The sequence below is a fragment of the Archocentrus centrarchus genome, chromosome 1, assembly GCF_007364275.1.
Source record: "Archocentrus centrarchus isolate MPI-CPG fArcCen1 chromosome 1, fArcCen1, whole genome shotgun sequence".
NCBI classification, from domain to species: Eukaryota; Metazoa; Chordata; class Actinopteri; order Cichliformes; family Cichlidae; genus Archocentrus; species Archocentrus centrarchus.
In genome coordinates this window covers 30,866,954-30,890,132 of record NC_044346.1, presented here as the reverse complement: position 1 = coordinate 30,890,132, position 23,179 = coordinate 30,866,954, and the positions used below count along the sequence as shown (strand labels likewise).

At 39.4% G+C, this 23,179-nt stretch overlaps 2 protein-coding genes across 2 annotated transcripts; both read left to right on the top strand.

The window, feature by feature from the left end:
- Positions 1–79: 79 nt before the first annotated feature.
- On the top strand, positions 80–8,690 carry pi4k2a (phosphatidylinositol 4-kinase type 2 alpha). The gene is made up of 9 exons (XM_030720779.1): positions 80–555; positions 2,685–2,885; positions 2,978–3,109; positions 3,583–3,736; positions 4,975–5,036; positions 6,594–6,693; positions 7,025–7,158; positions 7,311–7,370; positions 7,476–8,690. The coding sequence occupies exons 1-9, from the start codon at positions 217–219 to the stop codon at positions 7,635–7,637; spliced, it is 1,344 nt and encodes a 447-aa protein (XP_030576639.1). The 5' UTR covers positions 80–216; the 3' UTR covers positions 7,638–8,690.
- A 6,375-nt stretch (positions 8,691–15,065) lies between these two features.
- On the top strand, positions 15,066–23,104 carry LOC115786496 (zinc finger protein 287-like). Its single transcript, XM_030738665.1, has 3 exons — positions 15,066–15,702; positions 17,742–18,074; positions 22,498–23,104. Exons 1-3 carry the CDS (start codon positions 15,156–15,158, stop codon positions 23,085–23,087), a joined length of 1,470 nt encoding a protein of 489 aa, XP_030594525.1. The 5' UTR covers positions 15,066–15,155; the 3' UTR covers positions 23,088–23,104.
- The last annotated feature ends 75 nt before the right edge of the window (positions 23,105–23,179 follow it).

Below are 23,179 nucleotides of genomic sequence, written 5' to 3'. Positions count from 1 at the left end.
CGCTGATTGGTTGCAGATCAAAACACTTCAGGGGTCCCGCCTCTTCCAGGAAGCTGACGATCATCTGATTTTTTTTTTTTTTTTTCCTTGTTGTTCCTTGTTAGCCAGCGTCAGTGCTAGCCAACAAAACATCGGTTACAGTTTTTTCTTCTCTTCTATTTCTTCTCTGTATTTTTCTCTAGGAGTTAAAGGAACTCCTCGTTTACCTCCTCAGTCATGGACGAGACGAGTCCACTTGTCTCACCGCTCCGGGACTCGGGTGATTTCACTTACTGCCCCACAGAGCCCACCAGCCCCCGGGGTGCGTTTGGAGGCACACCGGGTTCCGTGGTGCGCATCCCGGCCGGCAGTCCGGGACGCAATCGGGAGAGACAGCCGCTTCTGGACCGGGACCGTGGAAACACGCCGCGGGAGGCACACAGGAATGAATTCCCAGAAGATCCCGAGTTCAGGGAGATCATCCGAAAGGCCGAACGAGCCATAGAGGAGGGGATCTACCCCGAGAGGATCTATCAGGGTTCCAGTGGAAGCTACTTTGTCAAAGATTCACAGGGGGTAAGAAGAGCTGCTAACTTAAATATGCCTCGTACTGATTGTGTCAGCGAGTGATTTGTGAAACCTGAAGTTTTTTTTGGTGATGCCTAAGTGGGACTTGTAGAAAAGGCCTTGTGTAAGTAGCCCATGATGACTTGGCATATAAACTGTAAGTTCTGCAAAGAACAGCATTACCCAGTGTTGTGCTAGATACACTAATAATCAGCTATCAAAGAGAATAACACTGAAGATGCTGCACACAGGACGTTGGTTTGATGAATTCAAGCACTGAAAAGCAACAGACAAAGTTTAAATAAAAATACCCTGACATTACAAAAACAGCAAATCATTAAGTGACTTTTTGTGTACTTTTATTCTATTTTCCAAAAGTCATCCTATTGCACCTATGAGGGATGTGGATTTGTTTTTGGTTTTTTATTTGGGGGTGGGGTGGGGGGTGAGTTGCTCAGTGATTGCTCAGTTCTCCTCCTTATGTTATGTTCTCAGGCATTTCTTTTGTTTAAGCATTTAACTACCTCACATTCACAATCAATTGGTAATCACCTAATGTGCTGTGAGGGGAAGTTGAAGTGCCCACAGGGAACCCACATCTGCACAGGGACAACATGCAAACTCCACAGAATAGCTCCAGCCAGGGTTCAAACCAGGAACTTTAAGTGCTAACTGTGCCGGCACTATCAGACGTTCTATTTATTTTACTGGCCACGCTGTTGGTGTTTCCCAGTTTATTTATTGCACATCAGAGCACTTTAAATCAGTCATACTGCAGACCACTTAGAAAAAATGTCTTAGACCAAAACTATTTCAAAATATAGGCAGAAATAATATACTGAATGCAATATATTTACTATTTTCAACTCCTATCTTGAGTAGCTTAGCTCCCTCTAAAATGCTTTCATGACAATTGTTACTGTAAGTGTAAATGTAAATGTTCATTATCGACATCCCAGCTGATGTTAGGTAGTCTGTCAGTGAATGTGTATTTGCCCAGCTGTCACAGTGAGAGCAGCACATATTCAAAGAAAAAATGTCTGCCTTACTTGTTTCTGTTGTTGTTTTGCCTTGTTTTTGCCTGTATTCCAAATCGAGACGGAGAACAAAGTGTTAACAGATTTGTTACAGCGGCGGCAGTCTTAAAACTGATGCACAGTCAAGGTAAATCAGGGAATCAACATAAGGATGAGTTTCAGGCTTCTTTTTTTTTTCCAGATATCACCCTCATCAACTACTTCTGACTCTTATTAATCATTTCAAATGAATGACTAAACTTTGATCACTGGAGCCAGGTCGAGCAGCTCACTGGCACCCTCTTCCCAGTTTGTCCCTATTGACAGTGTGTTAAGTTGTATAAGAAAAGAGAAGTTTGTCTCAAGGCATCTGGAATGGATCCACACAAATTAACTTGACTTTTCCATCTGATCAAACCAGCTTCATTGTGCTATTTTCTCTGGCCTATAAAAGCTGTGTGTGTGTGTGTGTGTGTGTGTGTGTGTGTGTGTGTGTGTGTGTAAGTAAAAACCTCCCACATTCAGTCTGTAAAGGCTGAATGTGTGAGGTTTTTATCCAGTGACCTGCTGCTCCCATTTACCCCCACCTCACTGGTTTCTTTAGTCACTACTGTGATTAGTAGTCATGTGCTAGCTCCCTATGAGGATATAACTCTTTTCAAGGGCCAAGTTTTATGTTGTAACTGGTGTGTGAAAGACACTATACACACCATGTAATTGTAACATGTGATTTCTATAAAGAAATGTAAAAACCACACCCACAAATCTGCCATTTGCCCATCCTGTCAAATTCTCTTCTGCAGCCTTTAAAGGAAGTTTAAAGTTTATAGTTTGACTTAAACCTGAGTGTGGTGGCAGTTTACAACTTCAGTCCAAGTCAGTTAATGGTTCTTATCATTTAAACTCCTCTGTAAGATAACCCTGCTTTCTATTATCCCCCTATTTGTTCTCTGCATTTCAGTGTTTTTTGTCAAGTCTACAAATTAAAAAAAAGAAGTTGTCCTTGAAATTTTCTAGTTGTCTCATATATGTTCAAACCTGCCTTTCCCCTCTATTTTCACTGTGTAGGCCCCTTTATCTGCTTTTTGTTGTAACTTTCTTCCTCTCTGTCTCACTTTGCAGAAGATCATTGGTGTCTTCAAACCTAAAAATGAAGAACCCTACGGGCAGCTGAATCCCAAGTGGACCAAGTGGCTCCAGAAACTGTGTTGTCCCTGCTGTTTTGGCCGTGACTGTTTGGTCCTGAACCAGGGTTACCTCTCAGAGGCTGGAGCCAGTCTGGTTGATCAGAAACTGGAGCTCAATATTGTTCCTAGGACCAAGGTATAAACACTCAGGCAGGCCATTACCTTAACATTAAAAATGTTGGGTTTGCAAAATTTTTCCTCTCTTTAAATCAGAATTCCTACTCTTAGGTGGTGTATTTGGCCAGTGAAACATTCAACTACAGTGCCATAGATAGGGTCAAATCTCGAGGAAAAAGGCTAGCTCTGGAGAAGGTGCCTAAAGTGGGCCAGCGCTTCCACAGGATTGGATTGCCACCTAAGGTAATAGGATAAACTGCTATTACACATCATTGTATTCAGTAATTAATTTGGTTATTATTTCACAAATATGACTTATGCACCCAATAACTGATAAAGGAAAATTTTACCCTTACATTTTCTTAAATTTCTCTAAAACTTTCAGTAATTCATGTCAAGAGATTTTAAGTTGTTTCCAGTAAATAATTGTGCTCATTGTGTTGTTGCTTTTTTTTTTTTTTTATGATTAGCTTATAGAATCAATTGCCATTTGCCATCAGTGCAATGCAAATACATTGATGTTCTGTCACACTGTCTTTGTTTGATTATCAACCCACATGAATATACAAAAAAACCTCACCAGGGATAAAATACCGTTTAGGTCATTTTGCATGAAGAGTCGTTGGCTGGAATTTTCTTTTTAACTTTGTTGGCTTAATAATGTCAACATTTATCAGAAAATCCATAATTCACATATTTTGTGTTACTTTTTTCAGGTTGGTTCTTTTCAGCTCTTTGTTGATGGATACAAGGATGCAGATTTCTGGCTGCGAAGGTTTGAAGCAGAGCCTTTGCCCGAAAACACCAACCGGCAGCTCCAGCTGCAGTTTGAGCGGCTTGTAGTTCTCGATTACATTATCAGGAACACAGGTATGCAATCGCAATCTAAAGTTTAAAAAAAAATGAGTGAATTCATTTATTGAATACATTGTTATTAATATATTGTCAGTTTTTCTGGCATCACCGTTGAATAAATTTCTCATGCTTATTCAGTTCAATTCAGCTTAATTATATAGTGCCAGATCGCAACAACAGTTGATTCAAGGTGCTTTATATTTGTAAGGTAAAGACCCTACAGCACTTACAATACAATACAGAGAGAACCCCAACAATCAGATGATTAAGATAACATGGGGCCTGATTATTCAAGACCTTGCGTGTGAGGAGAAGGATTTTAAATTCATTGTGGATTTAACAGGGAGTCAATGAAGAGCAGTCAAGACAACCTGATAGTAATGAATTACAGTATAGACTAGTTTTTTAGCATCAGTATGAGATAGGATGTTGCTAATTTTTGGAAATATTGCACAAACGCAAGAAAGCAGTTCTATATATAGTTTTATCAGAATTTAGAAGCAGGAAATTAGAAGTCACCCAGGTCTTTATGTCCTTAAGATATGGGTATCATTTCCATAGCAATGAAAATATATGCAATGCTTTCTAATAGTACTACCTAATGATTTACATTTTATCATGTATAATGTAAATATAACTGGTCCCAGCACAGAACCCTGTGGAACTCCATAATTAACCATAGTGTGTGAAGAAGAGTCCCCATTGGAGTCTATTAGATAAATATGATTCAAACCACTGCAGTGCAGTACCTTTGATACCAATGGCATGCTCTAATCTCTGTAATAAAATATTATGGTCAGCAGTATCAAAAGCTGCACTGAGGTTCAACAGGACAAGAACAGTTATGAGTCCACTGTCAGAGGCCGTAAGAAGATCATTTGTAACCTTCACTAATGCTGTTTCTGTACTGTGATGAATTCTGAAACCTGACTGAAGCTCTTCAAATAAACCGTTCCTCTGCAGATGATCAGTTAGCTGTTTTACAACTACTCTTTCAAGAATCTTTGAGAGAAAAGGAAGGTTGGAGATTGGTCTATAATTAGCTAAGACAGCTGGGTCAAGTGATGGCTTTTTAAGTAGAGGTTTAATTACAGCCACCTTGGTACATAGCCTGCCTGTGGTATGTCACCCATTAATAGAGACAGACTAATCATATTTAAGATCGAAGCATTAATTAATGGTAGGACTTCTTCTACTGTAGACTGTTTAGCTCTGTTTGGGTTTATCTGAATTTGAATATTTTTGCATCTCAGACCGGGGAAATGACAACTGGTTGCTAAAGTACGACTGTCCCATGGACCCTGTTGGAAATCGGGTGAGAAGAAACACATGTACACACACACACACACACACACACACACACACACACACACACACACACACACACACACACACACACACACACACACACACACACATGTGCGCACCTATGCACAAACACATTTGGAGTTTTGATATAAAATTTTTAAAGTGCTATTTAAAATATAACTTCTTTATTTTTAACATTTTGCCATCTGATACCAGGAAAAGCACAGACAGCTGTATTCTGCTTTAATGCAATTCTGCATTAAAGACTTTTAATATAAATGAGCCACTGTTAAGTCTCTTTGTCTTTACTGTAGAAACCAGTTGTTTTTGTACTGTTCCGTTATTTATTAGAATTTGATTTGACATAAGTTAAGCTAACACATAAGTTAGTATCATTCACATTTGCTGTGAAGTGAAGTGGGACAGTAAGTAGAGCCAATATCCTCTATTCACAGATATTTATAATGGCCAATAAATTAAAGTTTCAAAAGCAAAGAAGAGACAATAAAAACACTCTTCAGCCATGGTACCTGTTGATGTTGCATAGTTTGTCTACCAGAGGGCACTTTGGAACTTCCCTGTAGGCAACACATGATTGGAGCGCCACAAACAACAATCAGCTGATCTGAGCAGAGTTGGGCAGAGTTAACGAGTAACCCAGGACTTGTTGTGACATTAAAACAAGATTATCTCTAAACTGCAGTGTCATATTATCTTAGTAAGGACTTATAAATAACTACACATAACAGATGTTAGGGAAATCTGTATATGTTTCGTGTGTCTGATAGGAAAAAAAGAATTATTGGCGATTTATCAGATTTTTAAATCGCCAAATATCAGGTCTTAAAACCTTGTCATTGGTCAGGCTCAAGTGATAAGCTGTTATTTTCGCTCAGATGTTATTTTGCTTACAATAACATTAGAAAGAAAACAAGCTGCGGTTACCTAGCTACCTGTAAATTAATTAGGCTGCATTTATCTGACGGTTAGTTTGCTGGTCAAAAAATGACAAGCTAACCTATCGGCCACGTTATCATTAGCAGATGAGCTAGCACTGGCTAACATTAGCAAGAAAAAAAGACGACTCAGTTTTGAGCCACAAAACCAAATGAATGAATCATGGCAATTAGAATCAAATGAGAATTTCTTCATACATTTGCAGTAAATAAATACATCTTTAATAAATGATAAATGAGGGCTAGCACTGTTCCCTTGCAGCAAAAAGGCTCTGGGTTTGAATCCACAGGCCAGTGAGGGCTCTTTTGTGTGGAGTTTGTAGGTTAATTGTTATCCTAAACTGCATGTAGGTGTGAATGTGAGCGTGAATGGTTGGGTGTTAACCTTGCAATAGATTGGCGATTTTTCCAGGTTGTCTGTCTTGCACCCTGTGACAGCTGGGCTAGGCTCCAGCCCAAATGCAACCCTGAAATGGATAAGAAAATGGATGGATGGATACATGAAAAATACATATTGCACTTTTTTAAATGTCATTAATACATTGCTTTGCACTTATAGGGCACTGGTTAAATATGTGTTTGTTATATTTATATTTTTATCTGTCCAGGACACAGACTGGGTTGTAGTAAAGGATCCTATCATCAAGTTGGCAGCCATAGACAACGGCCTTGCATTCCCCCTGAAACACCCTGACTCCTGGAGAGCTTGTAAGCACCTTCACAGATATTGTTTTAACCAATCACTGATCAACTTAAGAGCATTTTATTCTTTCCTTGAGAAGAAGAAACAGATTTTTTTTTCTTCTCATAAGTACATTCACTAAAATTTGCCACTGCAATTCAGTAACACCTGTCATGTATTTTATGTTCTTTTTAAATCAGCTTTCTATAAAATTATATCTTTACTTGTTGTATTGCTTTTTTATTCATTTTATGTTGTGATTTCACCATGAAACAGCAGCTGTTTGATCACAGTATGAATAATTACAGAGTTCTTGAGTAATCATTTAATGACACCGTTTCATTGCCCAATCACCAGACCCCTTCTACTGGGCATGGCTTCCCCAGGCCAAAGTTCCTTTCTCCCAGGAAATCAGAGAGCTAGTCCTACCTAAACTCAATGACCCAAATTTCATCAAAGACCTAGAAGAGGACCTCTATGAACTCTTTAAGGCAAGTCATCATTGAGATATTTGTAGCATGGAATATGAATGAGAGAAATTTGTGATCAGAAGCTGAAACAAGAAAAAATGTAAGATGGAGAGGATGTGTCGGGTCAGTAATTATTATGCATAATATACATGTATATTTACTGTGTCTCACAGAAAGATCCCGGTTTCGACAGGGGACAGTTTCACAGACAATTAGCTGTTATGAGGGGGCAGGTGAGTTGTCTGTCTGTCTTTTCTAAAATCTATCTGGACAGCAAAACCTTAGCCTCAAGCCAAATGGGGGAGTCATGTAACAAACCTCTAAATTTTTATCCTAAGATCCTGAACCTGTGCCAAGCCCTGAAAGATGGTAAAACACCCCTCCAGTTGGTCCAGATGCCTCCAGTAATCGTTGAAACAGCCAGAGCACCTCAGAGAGCAAACAGTGAGTCTTACACACAGAGTTTCCAGAGCAGGAGACCCTTCTTCACCTGGTGGTAGGAAAGAAGCAGCAAAGCAGAAGAAGAGGAACACCAGGGGACTGGAGCAACTAAAACAATCCACTGTGTTTGGATGGAGGAGACAGCAGAACCTGAGGGCACAGGATTTTTTTTTTTCCTTGAAATTTAAATAGTCCTCACATCCCCCATTCTCTCCTTATGGATATTTTGGTAGCAGAGTGTGAGTTGATGGATATAGAGAAGAGGCCAAAAGAGGAAGAATTTCACAGCATATCTTCCCTGTTTACTTCTGTGCCTTTTGTGGATGTCAGTTAAAAACTGACAAAGATCTTGTACCCTCCTGTGAAGGAATTCAGTGATGTGAATTTTCTGTTGGACTCCTGGGTGCACATAATGTTTGTTGACACACATGCACACTTGTCAGAAGCCTCTCATATGTTTGTTTTTGTATGGAAAGTGTTGCATTCCATGTTGTTTTCTTTTTTGTTTGTTTTTCATACTTCTCTGCCTTCAATATCCACACACATGTTCCCTCCCGCAAAGTTCTGGGTTGGTGAAAGCAGTTGTGTCACTAGATGAGCATTTTATTTTATTTTTATTTTTTTAACAAATAAGAGAAGTGTTCATTGTGGCCAAGTATTACAGATTCAGGAAATGGGCACTCAGTGGTGTGCATGTCTTTACACAATGAACACCGACCATGTGAACTGGTTTCACATAGTTCCTCCTGAGATCAGGATCTGCAAGTCATCTTGGTTGATGCAGTAAAGCGGAGGTACTTTTGGTTTAAGAAATTAACTGTTTGTTAATCTAAGGTAAGTACGAGTGGCTTCTCTAATTTGCCTGCTCCCTCTGAGGAGTTAAGTCATTGGTGAAGAAGACAAAATTACTGCATCTGCAACTAAGGGGAGTCATGGCTCCTAGTCCAGTGGACTCTTGGTTTAAGTTAATTTTCTGTGTCGAAGGTGGACCTAAGTAAACAAAGAAATAACTTTCTGCTGTACTGAACTGACATGAAATGTAATGTGGCAATGCACTGTATAATTTGTATGTAATATTTAATGATAGATTATAATTAAAACATATCCATTAATACAAAGGATTTGCGTATTTGTGACTCCATTTTTTTTTTAATTGATCTGATTGTAACTATAATTGCAGGCAATATCAAAGTCCAAGAATAATTTGCTCATGGGGGAATCAAAAGTAAACTTTTGTCAGTTCTCGAAAACCGCAATTTCAGTTTATACCTCAATTTTTATTTAGAGAGGATGAATAATCAAAAAAATGGTAGAAAAACTTCTTTTTTTTTTTTTTTTAACCAAAGACCTGATTACTTCATTGTGACAGGGTCACAAACAAAAATAAATAAACTTTATTATTCTGTGTACATATACAGTTCAATTGTTAACTGAACAACCATTAAACATTGAAGCGTTCACCAGACTAGCAGGCTTTTACCTAGCATTAACAGCTCCTCATGGGTATGATGGTGTGCGGAGATGGAACCACAATACAACGCTGCATTAGTTTGTTTTGCATTTTGGTCTTGGTTTTAGAATTGTCCCAACCATAATCAAAACTTGTTAAGAATAGCTGCTATACTCATTATTATTATTTTTTTTTATTAACAGTTGATATACACTCAGGGCCACTTCATTAGACAGAGTTCACCTGTTGTACTGGTCTTGATATAAATAACTAATCAGCCAATCACATGAAAGCAACTCAGTTCACGTATATATGTAAACATGGCCAAGACAACCTGCTGAAGTTCAAACTCAGAATGAGGAAAAAGAGTGATTTAGGTGACTTTGAATGTGGTATGGTCATTGGTGCCAGATTTTCCCACACAGTGAGCAGCAGACCTCTAGGTGAAAAAGCCTGATTCCAGAGGTCAGAGAAGAATAGCCAGACGGCTGTTTCCAGCACCTAGTTGAATCTACTCCATGCACTCCAACCAGTTCTGAAGGTAAATCGAGGACCAACCCAGTACTACCAAGGTGTGTCTACTAAAGTGGCCAGCGAGCGTACTGTATAATGTGGCACTATCACATGTAGTGACAAACTCATATTAATCACCCAACTCCCTTCAGCTTATTGATTTATTCATGTTTTTTCCACTCCCAGCTTTAATGATTTAGTTCACTCTCTCAGGGTTGACCCTGTTTGAAGAAAAAAGCACTGATAAACCCACAGTACTCTGTCCAGCACCAAATGACAGACAGACACAATTCACACCCAGCTGATAAATATAGCGGGGAATTTAGCAACTACAGTGCCAGATGCCTACAGGAGCTGGTGGTGGATACCAAAAAAAAACAGAGCATAAAGACAGAGAATGTTCTATTTAAATTTGCCACATGGCTAGATCTAATTGTAAATGAATGCTAGTGTTGTAAATAGGCAACTTCACAATATAACTATATTAACTCAATAGGTGACAATATGCCACTTTTTTTTTCCTGCTGTTGACAAGTTAGTGTAGGTTTTGAAAAGATTGTTGATTATTTGTATATTTCACCCTACCTTAAAAAAAAAAAAAATCTCTCTGAATAGAAATGAGTCATCTTGTTTACCATGATAACATGCCAGAAATTCTGTGAAATATCTTATCCAGATTAACTGTATTTCCTGCTGTGCATTCAAATTATTTTACTCTATGCACTAGAAATCAAACACAGTTCACTGTATTAGCCTCTCTCCAACAAGCCTACCTGTGAGTAGACACACATTTGAATTTCCTATAATAGTTTGTCTTCTAATTTGCATGCAGGTTTACCAAAGTTCATTGAGGTGCGCTAGTGTCTAACATGTATAGTGCATAATAGCAGAAGCATGTACTTTTGAACAAAATCAGACTTCATTTCTGTGGCATCTTCAACCAAAATCCAGGTTTTAACAGAGGATGCGGTGAAGGTAATGTTCAGAGTCTCTAGCACCCTCCAGCCTTGCCACCCCCAACCGCCATGACAATGGTTTGAAGGGATTTTGACTCTCTGAGATATCTTCCTCAGCTGGCAACAGAAATTCTCCTGCACTTGAAGCTTCGTTGGTTTCTTCATCATTGGCACTGTAGTCCGATAACTGCCCCTTAATCCTGGAGAGAAGAAACCAAGAGAAGTAACTCTGGGTTAGATCGTTAGATAAACTGTCAAAAATGCTTTTGTAAAGGATCAGTACAATGTTATTTTTGTTTTATTTTTAAACCCAATTCCTCTAAAGTTGGCCTTGTATTTTGAGAGTGATGTGTCACTCTAAAGCAGAAATAGAGCCACAGAAGAACTGTGACTAAAGCTAACAGCCGTAAAGCAAAGGGTAGGTTGCCACAGGGAGACAGACTTAAAATAATATATAACAAGTAATAATTACTTCCACTTTATAATTGTAGAATTGAATAAAATTATAATTCCAGAAAAGAAAAGAAAAAAGCCTTCCAGCAAGTGAAATGAATATGTTGTTTGTAGCTGTCACATTGGACACTTTAGCATGTAAAAAAAGAGCCCAACTAGACACTCAAACAAAGCTTTAACACAGCACCACAAAGCTTTGTCAAAGAAGTAACACTAAGTAATTTTATCAATACTGCACCACTCTGTCATCTGCCTTCACCACTCTGTGAGACTTTAGTACTACTCTAACAACTTTAATTTCATCTCAGTGAGGAATGTGGAAAGAGAAGTATGACGGGGTGTGTCTGCATGTGTGTAATGGTATGCAGTGGAGGACACAGTCTTGTGAGATCATAATGAGTTTGTTAGGCACATGACAATTGCCAACTGCAGTTAAAGACAGACACTGGAACAAAGTTAGGTAGGAGCAGTATTAGTGACACTAAAGGGAACTGACTCTCTACAAACCTAAACCTACAATTTCACTTTGTGTCTTTGTTATTTTGTGTAGTGATAGACAAATTAGACACAGTCACATACCTGAGATATCCCAGTGCTTTGTGCCACTTGTGGTCTTTGTGTCCCTCCACTCTGATTCCTGCTTTATTCCTTGCTCGGACTCTCAGTCCCACCAAGGCCTGGGCCAACCCTGCTTCATACTCCTCTTCCTCATCCTTTTCCTCATCTGCTCCTGGCACATCATCATCCATCCCTTGCCACACCAGCTTCGCCTGATGCTGAGGATTTCTCTCCCCTGCAGTTCTGAACAGCCTGTGCAGCTGATGCAAGTTCAAGCCTGTAAAAATGTTAGAGCATCCAGACTTTCTGCAACGTCGACTGGAAACGTTCCACTGCATAAGGAGACTATCCTCACTGGAGCTGGATTTCAGTGCATCTGCCATGTCACACGGTTGGAGAATTTCTGGCTTGTTATATAAGGACACAAGGACAATATGAACTGAATGCAGAGGCACTGGCTGCCAGGAAGGTAAGCTGAAAAGTGAGAGAATTAAAGGAGAAGAATCAACCCGGTCAAACTAAAGATAAAGAGATCACAGTAACAAGCAATGCATTTATCCAGCAGAAACTTTCCGTGACTGAAGCCAAAAAACCTATTTACCTGCACCATCCTTTCCTGTCTGACAAAGTCTTATCTCATTACTCATGGCTATTGGGTTAAGTACAGTGTATAGGGAGTTTGTTGGGCACATGACAATTTACACATTGTACAGACACATGTGCAAGCACTTATGTAGGGCTGCAACCAGTAGCTTTCATTGTTTTCTCAGTGACTTACTTGGGCCATAATGTAAGTGAAACAGCTATTGAGCAATTATTGAGCAAAACCTGAAAAAAAAATTTTTTAGAAGCTGAAAACAACAGAATTTTGTATTTTTGTTTTATTTTAATTTGCTAAACCAGTTACCATGCTATTATTTCAACTCTTCTTGTGACAATATGCCAATAAAGCTTCCCATATTTTATCGAAAGGCTCTTTAAAAACCATGTTTAATGTGATTAACCCCAGATCATTTTGCTGCTTTAGGTCAAATTGGTATTTTTCAGGTCAGGCTTTCTTTTATTGTTCAGTGCTGATAAGGAAAGGGGAAGTTAACAGTAGATTGTTGCCATGCACAACTTAGTAATTCATAGGTTATTTCTCTAGGGATGACTAAGTCAAAATTGTTAGGTTTACATGTCTATGCTTCACATTTTGTCACACACAAAGTTTTCATGTCATATCTTAAAGCAGCAAAAGCCTCAACTCTATATCAAGTGATTTTCCATTAACATCTTACCTTACAACATCTTACATTTTAGTGTATCCTATAAAGTAACACCAAAAATAATTGTAAACAACAAATGCAATAAGAGTGCTTACCTTTAGTCTGAATGAGACAAAACCATGCACAGGGCCAACAGAGAGTCAGACAGTCCCTTTACTGAACCAGCATCCAAAGTGCAACCTTCACACCCGCTAATGCCCAGTCGACCCACTTCCCAGGGCGCGTCAGTAGCACTGGGAGCCGCCAGGGACGTAAAGGAATAATCAAAGAGTAGGCTAATCCATTAATGACGTTAGTGCCTGTGCACTCACCTCAAAACAAGAGTCAGCCTGTAGCATTCAAAAAAGAAAAACAATCCAAACAACAATATAAACACAAGCTATATTAGAAAGAAAGAAGCACCCATACTTATGGAAGTGCCTCAATGTGAACAAATATATGTGGAGAAAGTAAAGGTGGGTTTATTTTGTATTAAAAATCTACACAAATAAATTACTAATTAACTCCTAAAGTATTGATGCGTCAGAACTGAACAGAGGTGCATTGCTCGAGTTGCATTTAAACACAGCAGTCTCCATTTAATTGAGACCATGTTTGTTTTGCTGTGACATGCTTTTGCATCAGGTGTTCACGTTGCTGTTAAAGTTATAACTTGCGAATTGTTGTGCAGTGTGCACAAATTTTAATATGTACAGCACAAATTTGCAGTGTTTATACAAGAAAATAAGATTCGTTCTGTTTTTCAGTGTATAAATCAGAAGAAACCAGAGGTCTGCTGAAAAAATGGCATGATAACCTTCATCTTTGATCAGGCCTTGTTTGGTGATTTGTGTCAGCATTTCCTTCATGCCTTCAGCCAACTCAGTTTCAGGGTTTCTTTCTGTCTGTACCTTCCTGAGTGGCTGTTAATGAGATTAATGAAGTGAAGTCATTCCAACTCTTAAATAGTGAGCGTGCCACTTTACCAATGTTAGCGAAGTTGAACTCAGGACTGCCTCCTGCAGATAAAAGCTAATGGAATTGCTGCTGTTATCCACATGACATTTAATAGTGCTTATACCACGAGGGTCATTGTTCCTACCATTTTGGCATAGTGAGAATCCTGAAGGAAAGGTAGTATTTAGCAGCAGCAGATCCAGTGGTACATTTTATTTCATATTCTCGTACTCTCCCACGGCCCTAAATTGGATAAACAAACTCACAATATTCCATTTTTGAAAATTTAATAGGCTGGTTGTAATAAAAATGAAATCCATTGGGAACTGGATGCACTCATAAAAGGAAGCAGTGTAACAAGACCCAAACTATGGCTTTGGGGATGGGAGTTTGACGAGTATGTGTAAAATATCAGCGAAAATATAACAGAAAAAAGGGCAGATTTTCAAAGTCAGTAAATATTGTTAGAAATTATTTTATTTGAAAAAAAACCCTCCAAACGTTAAGCCACAATTAGGCAGTATTTCTGATCAACCCCATTCAAGATAACGAGCATCAAACAGATCCAAGATTCCAACTTAACTGGCTCAAAATATATTAACTATTTGCTATAAGGCTGTCGCTGACATTAACAAAACAAACAAAAACATTTTTAGACCATTTACACATAAGAAATTTATCCAATCAAAACTTTTTTTTTTTTTTTTACAGCAGGTGTAGGGAACCTAATTAAGACCAATTAGGAGGTGTGTGAGGAAAGCCACTTTAAAGGCTCCTCAAACTCGTGGCGGTTAATTTCTCTTGTCTGCGAGCAGTGTTTTCTTACAAGACCAAACATGCATGGGCTGTTTGCTGGGCTGCTGAAGGCTGGACGGGCTCTTGTTCCCAGGCCAGGTGTTCAACAAAGAGCAAATTACATCCGTGGCAAACCACCCAAAGATAAAATAGGCGCTGTGGTAAGTAGAAACTAATTTCAAGCCTTTTAATACGTTCGGAATTTTATAACTGAAGCAACATGTTGGCCGGCAGGAATCTGTTTTTGTCCTGATGGTGATGACTCTGGCCATCCTCGGACCTTCTGGTTGGATACTTGCCCACCTAGACCGTTACAGAACCCGCGATTGATGGAAGAGGTCGCGGAAGCAGCCATAACGCCTATGCTTGTTGTTAAAAGTGCACAAATCCAGATATTTTCGGTCACTGTGTTGAGATAATAAATCTGAAGTTTCCCAGTTGTACTTTAATTTTTATTAATGAAATAATGCAGTTCGCCCTTTACACCACTAGTTGGCACATAAGCAACTGTTGGCGGAAGTAAAACCTCTCATTTTGATTACAAACGAGCTGCATCAGTACAAGGTATCCATTATTGAGGACTCCCGTGGTCATCAGGGGGTTTAATATTAGATCACTCCACAGCGCTAGTGCGTCTTTAAACGCACCATGAAGCCGCAGCTGTTTGGGACCAAAGAGCGACCGTGCGTAAAACAAAATTCCGGAGCGGATGCTGCGCTGTCTTTTCAAGAGGAGCTTGTTGCAGCCCTACACGGAGCATTTGAAGTCGCTGTGGAGATCGCGGTTCGAGAGGTGAAAAAGCTTGTAGCAGGTCAGGCGACAAGTGACATCAATGAAGAGCTGCGACGAGAAAACGAGTCCCTCAAGCAGAGGCTACAGCGAGCCGAAGCTAAGCTGGACTCTGCGCGCACAGAGGAAAACTATGGAAGCCCCCTTACTACAAATCAGCTCTTCAGTGCCATAAAGTACACAGATAAATCGCCACACCCTAATTGCAATCAAATAATCAGCGTGCATAGCTGCACAGGGGTCAGAGGTGACACTAAGCCTGTGGGTCACAGCGGTGCACATCAGCCCCCTGACATCCAGGATAAACACGTGGGCAGACCTGGAGATCAGAGATCACGCAGTGATAACAGTGTCAGTGACGCAGCTTCAGATCCAGAAAAAGAGCAAAACAATGGCTGCACCAAAGGTATTTGGCTGGCTATATTTTTCTCTGATTACTATCCAATTCCAGTGTAGGTAAATGTCTCAGGATCCTATTTAGACCAAGATATGTGTGCATAGAAACTAACAGCGAAACAGTTCATACAGGGGGGATGAACATTTTTCACACATTTTGTAGACAAGTGGGAAACAGTGATGCACGCTTGCCTGGTTTAACAAAAGTATGCAACATAATTGCTGAAGTGAAAACCTTTCTTTATTTTTAACACACTAAAGTGTGGAGTCAAAATGACTTAGATGGATGTATGTAAGATACCGGTTTGCATTCACAAAGTACAAAAACTTGTGCAGGTACCGCATCAAAAATCAACCACACAGTAACATACAAAATCAGCTGCGAAGTATCAAAAGGTCTTTAGTTTGTCTTGATGCACTTATTCCACTTAGTGTTATTTTGAGACAATAAAATAAAATTGTATGAATAACTAAACTAAGAGCAAACTCTGTATTTATTCGTTCCATGTTGAAGGTAACTTTCAAACAGCTTTTTTTTCCATCCTGTAGTGATTCGTGATTTCTTATTAAATCTGTTCACTCTGTTTCCAAAAAAAGTTGGCACACTGTAAGTTTAAATAAACTGTGCACTAATTTGCAAATATTTGCCATCCAGACTATGCATTTATAAGATGGCATTATATCTTGCTCCAAAAAAAAAATATTGTTCAGCTTTAATGGTGCCTAAACTGATGTGCGGGTTACCCATGCTTTGTGCATTCCCACTACAGATCAGATGCTGGCTATTTTTTATTTTATTTTTTTGGATTAGATGCAGTTTGTCATTGCATATGTCACAAGTGCAGTGCAATGAAATGCAGATTGCATCTAACCAGAAGTTCTTGAGCAGTGATATTTTTTTATTTTATTTTTTTAAAAAAGCATATAACATGAGCAGTATATGTACAGAAGTGCAATAAAATACTTATTCAGGGGGGTTAGTGTGCAAAGTAGAAGTAGTGCAATAAATACTCAGTCTGGGGGTTTAGTAGTACTGTAAAAAGTGGTGCAGCAATGCAATAATACTCAGAGGTTTTAGTGGATGCCTGTGCGAGTGAGGTGATGGAGGGTGGGAGGTGGGGCATGTGTGTTTGTTTGTGTGTGTGAAGGGTAGTGGTGTCAGGGCACAGAGTTCAATAAGGATACAGCTGTGGGGAAAAAGCTGTTTCTGAACCTGGTGGTTTTTGTTGAGATGAGGAAAGGAATGGACTCATCACACACCCTTGTGGTACACCAGTGTTTAGTGTAAGAGTGGATGAGCAGTGTTGGGCTATCTGAACATGTTGGGGCCTGTTGGTCAGAAAGCCCAGTTGCAGATAGAAGCTCTGATGCCCAGATTCTTTAGTTTGGTGATTATATGTGAGGGGATGACAGTGTTGAATGCTGAGCTAAAGTCTAAGAACAGCATTCGGGCATACTTATCCTTATTGTCCAGGTGTGAGAGGACAGAGTGCAGCACAATGGAGACTGCATCCTCTGTGCTCCTGTTCTGCCTACCACAAGAACAGGCGCACAGAGGATGCAGTCTCCATTGCGCTGCAATCCTGGACCCAAGACAGGATTTGAGGTGTGCCAGGACCAGAGGAGTAACTGGGTGGTAGTCATTGAGGCACACTGGGGAGGAGTGTTTTGGTACTGGCACAATGGAGGTAGATTTGAAGCAGGTCGGCACAACCGCATGGGCTAAGGACAGGTTGAATAAGCCCATCAGGACACCTGCCATGCCCTGATAACATGCCTGATGGTGTCTCTCTCTAGTCTGGATGTGTGAAATGATCTCCAAAAAATATTTGAAGTTCCGAATCCTTGCGCCTGTTTTGTGCTCTGTTTTTAATGTAAACATTTTTTGGAAGCAGAGTTGTAAAAGTGTGCTCAGTTGCATGTAGCTCAAAAGAAGGCTCACTTCAAAATGTATTTTATGTTTCAGTCCTTTATTTATAAAGGATGAAAAGAGAGGTCTTGTGTTTCTATTTCCATTAAATTGCATCTATTGCATGTCTTTATTTGCAGAGGTCACTGAAGAGATTTCTCAGGTGTGTATGGTGAAGATTGAAAGCATGAACCCAGTATGTCAAGACCAAGGAGCTCAACAATGCATCTCACCTCCACTTCCCAGTATTCTTGGCAAATCCACTTTAGAGCAGGTTACTGTAAAACAGGAGAGACCAGAAGAGGAGACACATGGTTCCTCTTGCTGTTTGGATTCATTTAAAATGGAAGATTTTAGCCTGGAGTGTATGTCTGGAGTCCAGTCCAAAATGTTGGAGGAGTGGAAACCAGAAGTGCCGAATATTCAGAGCCAAGATTCAAACACTCAGCTTTCCAGCACCGGGCGCGATCAGGGTAAGAGAGAAAGCTGTGTGTGTCTTAGACGGTCACAAAATATCTCCCTGTAACAACAAATAAGGTGGGAACAGAGCTCGGGGCCCTATTCCAGAAAGCATGCTCAGCAAACCCCAAGTTTAAAAATAAACTCTTGAGTTGATTAACTCTGAGATTGGCAACTCTGTTACCTGTTCCAGAAAGACTGATCAGAATAACTTGAATCAACTCTGAGTATGTGCACCCTGAGTTAAGCATGTGCATGAGTAGAGAAAGAAGAAGAAGAAGAAAGAAGAAGAAGAAGAAACAGCCTTTATTGTCCCACAGAGGGGAAATTTGGGTGTAACAGCAGCCGCAGTTATTATAAATATAAGTAAAAATATAATAATTCACACTATTAAGAAAAGAATATAAATATATATAAAATCAACAAACAAGATTAACCTTTAATACTACTAATAATAACACTATATACAATGTACATGATGTGCCTGTGTGTTGAACCTTAACAGGCCGGACTATTTACAGTATATTATATATTATCCTACATTGTGTAGGTTATTGTGGTTTTTGTTGGGAGCAGTGATGGTTAGGGAGGCATCATGAGTGGAGCCCAGATACTAAGATTCACATGGCAACAGGTAAATAAAGAGCATTTTAATCCAAAAGACTGAGGAATATGAACATGTGTTAGTGCTGACCATGATATTTCTTTAAAAAAAAAAAAAAAATAGGAGGGACGAAGAGTCATTTTAATCAGCTTGGGCCACTCTGTGATCATCATAGACAGAATAAAACTTTGATATAAAATATATAATTTTTATTCCAGCTTTCATTATCATTTACCCAACTTTAATTTTGATTAGAAACTGAAATCTTAATTTTACATCTGATTTTTAAATCTAATGATTCAGCTGTAACCTGACAAGACCAAAACACAGACAGCGAAGATAAAAATCAGTAGAAACGGATCAGGACCTGTAATATTACCCAGATAGCAATGGGCTGAGGGCACATCTACCCTCAAGTCAGTTTATTAAACAAAAACTGTTTTTATATAATTATTCAGTACAAATTTTATGTAATGATGGAATGTAGCAACCTTACCTTTATTCTTTTTTATATATATATAAATAAGAGATTCTTTCTACCATCAGTGGATAAAATGCTTCACGAGATTTAGAGAAAAATGTAGCTTTAATGTTCCCCAGTTTAACAGATTTAGTCTGAATTAATCTCAGCCTTCACTGATAGATGACGGCTCTCTTACAGCCATATCAAAGACCGTTTGCTGAGTTACTGCTAATAGTCAGAGGAGTGTCGGCACCAACTTAGCAAGAGAGAGAGAAAATATTAACAATAATTTTTATTACCAAATCATGACATAATTTTACTTATAGTTGTACTCTCTTTCTCTCTTGTTGTACTCTCTTTCTGGAACAGAAAGCCAGAGTTTCCCTCAACTCAGGGTTAACAAGCTCACAGTTTATAGCTAAACCTGCTTCCTGGAATAGGGCCCAGATGGAGGATATTTAATGCTGGCATGCTCAGCTGGAGTGGAAAAGTCTTTGGAACTGCATTTAGGTCACAGGATGGTAAAATGTTTACAATAAAAGAGGGTTTAAAAAAAAAAAAAAAAAGTAAAAGCAGTTAACACACTACAGAGCCTCTCATCACTAATTGTCTTTAATTTTACATATTTACTCTTCTGACATTACCAATATTCAGTTTTAGAAGTGTGGAATCAAGAATACGCATTTTTTCTTATGGTGAAGTTGCTGAAAGATAATCTGGGGAAATGATGCAGAATTTTGTTGGAGGATTTTGAATTTGCAGGCTAATCTCATTTGCAGCTACATTTGATCATTGTGGCAAATTATTTTCGTTATTTCACCAATCAATATTGCAGCTGTTACATGGAATATATCCCAGACTGACCATGTTCTATTTCACTGGGTGTAAAGTAATTGTTGTATTTTATTTAACATTAACAAATATTAAAGTGGTGCATAAGTTATATATAGCTAGAATTGTAATTCCTAGTAGTTTAATGTCACAAAGTATTTATAATGGAAACAGACACTGATGCAATACTGCATCATGGCCTCGGCTACATTAACACCTACATCGGGTGTATCCACTTTCCCATCTATTTCATCCTGTGAGGCTGAAGTTGACATTTAAGCTGAAGATAAAGATATGGTAAGTGTCAGTGTGATCATTTTTCAGAATATGCACGCATACAGACCTGTGCCCATCTTTAGTATTTTTGAGTACTTGCGTACACGTATTTTGTTAAATCCACAGCACAGAAAAATGTTAAAGGTCTTTGTTTTTTTGTTTCTTTTTATTAATTTGAAAAGGCTGTCGGTGACCATAATATGGACATTCTTGCTCAGTACTTGGTAGAGCTGCATGATCACACCTCGCTGTCTCAGCATCCAGCAGGCAAACACAACTATAGCACTGTGGAAGAGAGTGGATCGAGCTGAAAGGGAAGAGCTGGTTTAAGCCCTCACAAATGGCTGGTGCGGAGAGCATGACCTATAGTGTGTTAAGTGGGTTTAGCACTTGCAGTGTCCTAACTGCTTTCAGTTAGTGGAAAACATATTTAGAAGATGCCACAGTGTTCACTCAGCTACAGTAAGGAATGCTAAAGGAACTGAATCAAGTTGGTCCTAAATTCTGAGGGATTATTATAAGATTAAGCAGCTTGTACCTGGTAACTCCCAGGTGATGCAGGGAACAGACATTCAGCTGGTGGAAGTGAACCAGAACATACTTGTCCAATGGTATAACAAGTGGAAGAGGCAGGAACTCTGTGTTGCCTCAGAAGCCTGTGTCGCCTGCAGCTCCCCGAGTCTGAAGAGCGTCTCATGGGAGGCAGCAGTGCTCCCTGCTCAATCCATGCCAGCACAACAGGAGCATCAGTGCCAGCTGCCAGAGATGACAGCAGATCAGCTGCAATAAGGGGAGATGGCTTCTCGTCAGCTCCCACATCCCTTCGTGCCAAAGCGACCAGTGAAGAGGCCCTTGGTTGCCAAACCTCCGGTACCAGCATCCTTTCTGACACTTCAGATCACTGCACCAGCAGGACAAAGTGTGAGTCTAGTACAAGTTGTCCTTTCTGTGCCAGACTTTCACTTCACCACAGTCCATTCTGATTGCCACCATAGTGGAAGCTGGACCCACTCTAAGGAAAATGTACAGGTGAACTGTCAAAGCTAATACAAAAAAATTTGGCAGGTTCTGCCCTGCTGGGACTGGACACAGCCAGCTTGTGACAGTGTGTATTGCCCTCTGTCTGAATCTATTTAAAAGACCAGTGGTTGGAGGAAATGAGGAAAAAGATTCCCTAAATAATATCAGTACTTACTTAACTACTGCTTTGTGGTTCTGTTTGATTTAAATGTTATAATTTCCATTTTACCACTGTATGTGAAGCACTTTTATTGTCTTTTTAAATAAACATTTCAAAGGTTTTCTTTTTTTTTTTTTTGTGAACAGACTGGTGTAAATGAGTGGATGTTTTTAATATCAATTAAATACAGTGCAATAATTATTATTAAATATTATTTATTCACAGTAACATGTTATTTACCGGTTAATCAACTTAAAATTACAAAATGGAAGGAAAGAAGCATTCTTAGAGGAGGAACTTTCATAATTTTCTCATAGCTTTGTAAAATTACAGGTTCTAGTCATACAAAACAGCAGTTTCCTTATTGTATTCAGGCAGCTATAAATACATTAATTGACCCAAATTAGTTTTCTTTCCCATATTTTTCCTTTTGGTTCCTCACAGCATGAAGATTCTGGGTTTGAAATTTTGTGGGAATTTTCTGTGCATGTTCTCAGTGTTTGGGCACTGGAACTGCAGTTTCCTCACACAATTCAAATACATGTGTGTTTGGTTAATTGGTGATTCTGAACTGGCTGTAAGTGTGCATGTGAGATAGAGGTGCATGGAATAAAAATATGAAGTATGAATGTGTTTTAGTGGCTTGCAATGTAAAAAGCTCTCGAGTTGCTACAAGGAGAAACGTTCTATATAAATGCCAGTTTCAACCAGCATCTAATTAGACAATTTGCCTCATACCCACGTGCCAATCAGCAATGCATTTATACTTTCATGCTATCAACAGATGCAAAATTTTAACATCTGGGATTCCAATCTGGCTGCTAAACAGCAATTTATTCCCACATCCTTCTGAAGGCCTCAATCTTTGTTTACATAAATACAATGACCAGTATACTACTTAATGCATGTAAATACTGTATGTTTTATGCTCAACCTGCATAAGTGCTTATTTCTAAGGCTAATAAAGTTTATGTGTAACTGAAAATTTTGAGATCAGGTGTGTATTGAGGTGGACAATTTCCTTATTTTCTACTGTGTATGTAACCCTCTGTATTTTTTTATGTATTTATTTTTCTCCAACAGCTCGTTCTCAAAACCCAACCTCCACCCTTCCACCACCTGCAGATCTTCCATCCCTCCCCGCAGAATTCCCTAACATCTTTCAGCTGTCTGAACCAGCTCCTGTGTCAGAGGCCCCTCCACAGGTTTATGGAGTCCATGTGCGAACCAGCCATAAACTCAACCACCCCATAGCTACCCTCTACACCTGTAAGTCCTGCGGTCAGACTTTCCATCTGCCCAGCTTGCTGCGACGGCACACTGGCCAGTGCCAGCTAAGGTTCCAGCAACGGTGTCAGCAACCTGTAGCAGGAAGCAAGAGGACCAGGTTGCAGCTTTACCCACCGGGCTGCAGCCCCTTCCGCTGCACAGTGTGCAACCGAGAGTTTAATCGCATGGAGAACCTCAAGACCCACCTTCGCATCCATACAGGAGAGAGGCCATATACCTGCTCAGTCTGCTCCAAGTGTTTCCGTCATTCTGGCGCTTTAACCAGACACTTCCGCATCCACACCGGAGAGAAGCCTTACATTTGCGGACAGTGTGGGAAGTCTTTCAGAAACTGTGGTGGGCTCAAATTCCACCAGCGCTCTCATAGCAAGCAGCTACAGTAGTGTGGGTCTGGGGTTGTTAAAGCCCTTTGGGGTTTTTTTTTTTTTAATGCAATGTGCATAAAAAGTTGATTTTATGCAGTAAGTTGAAATTT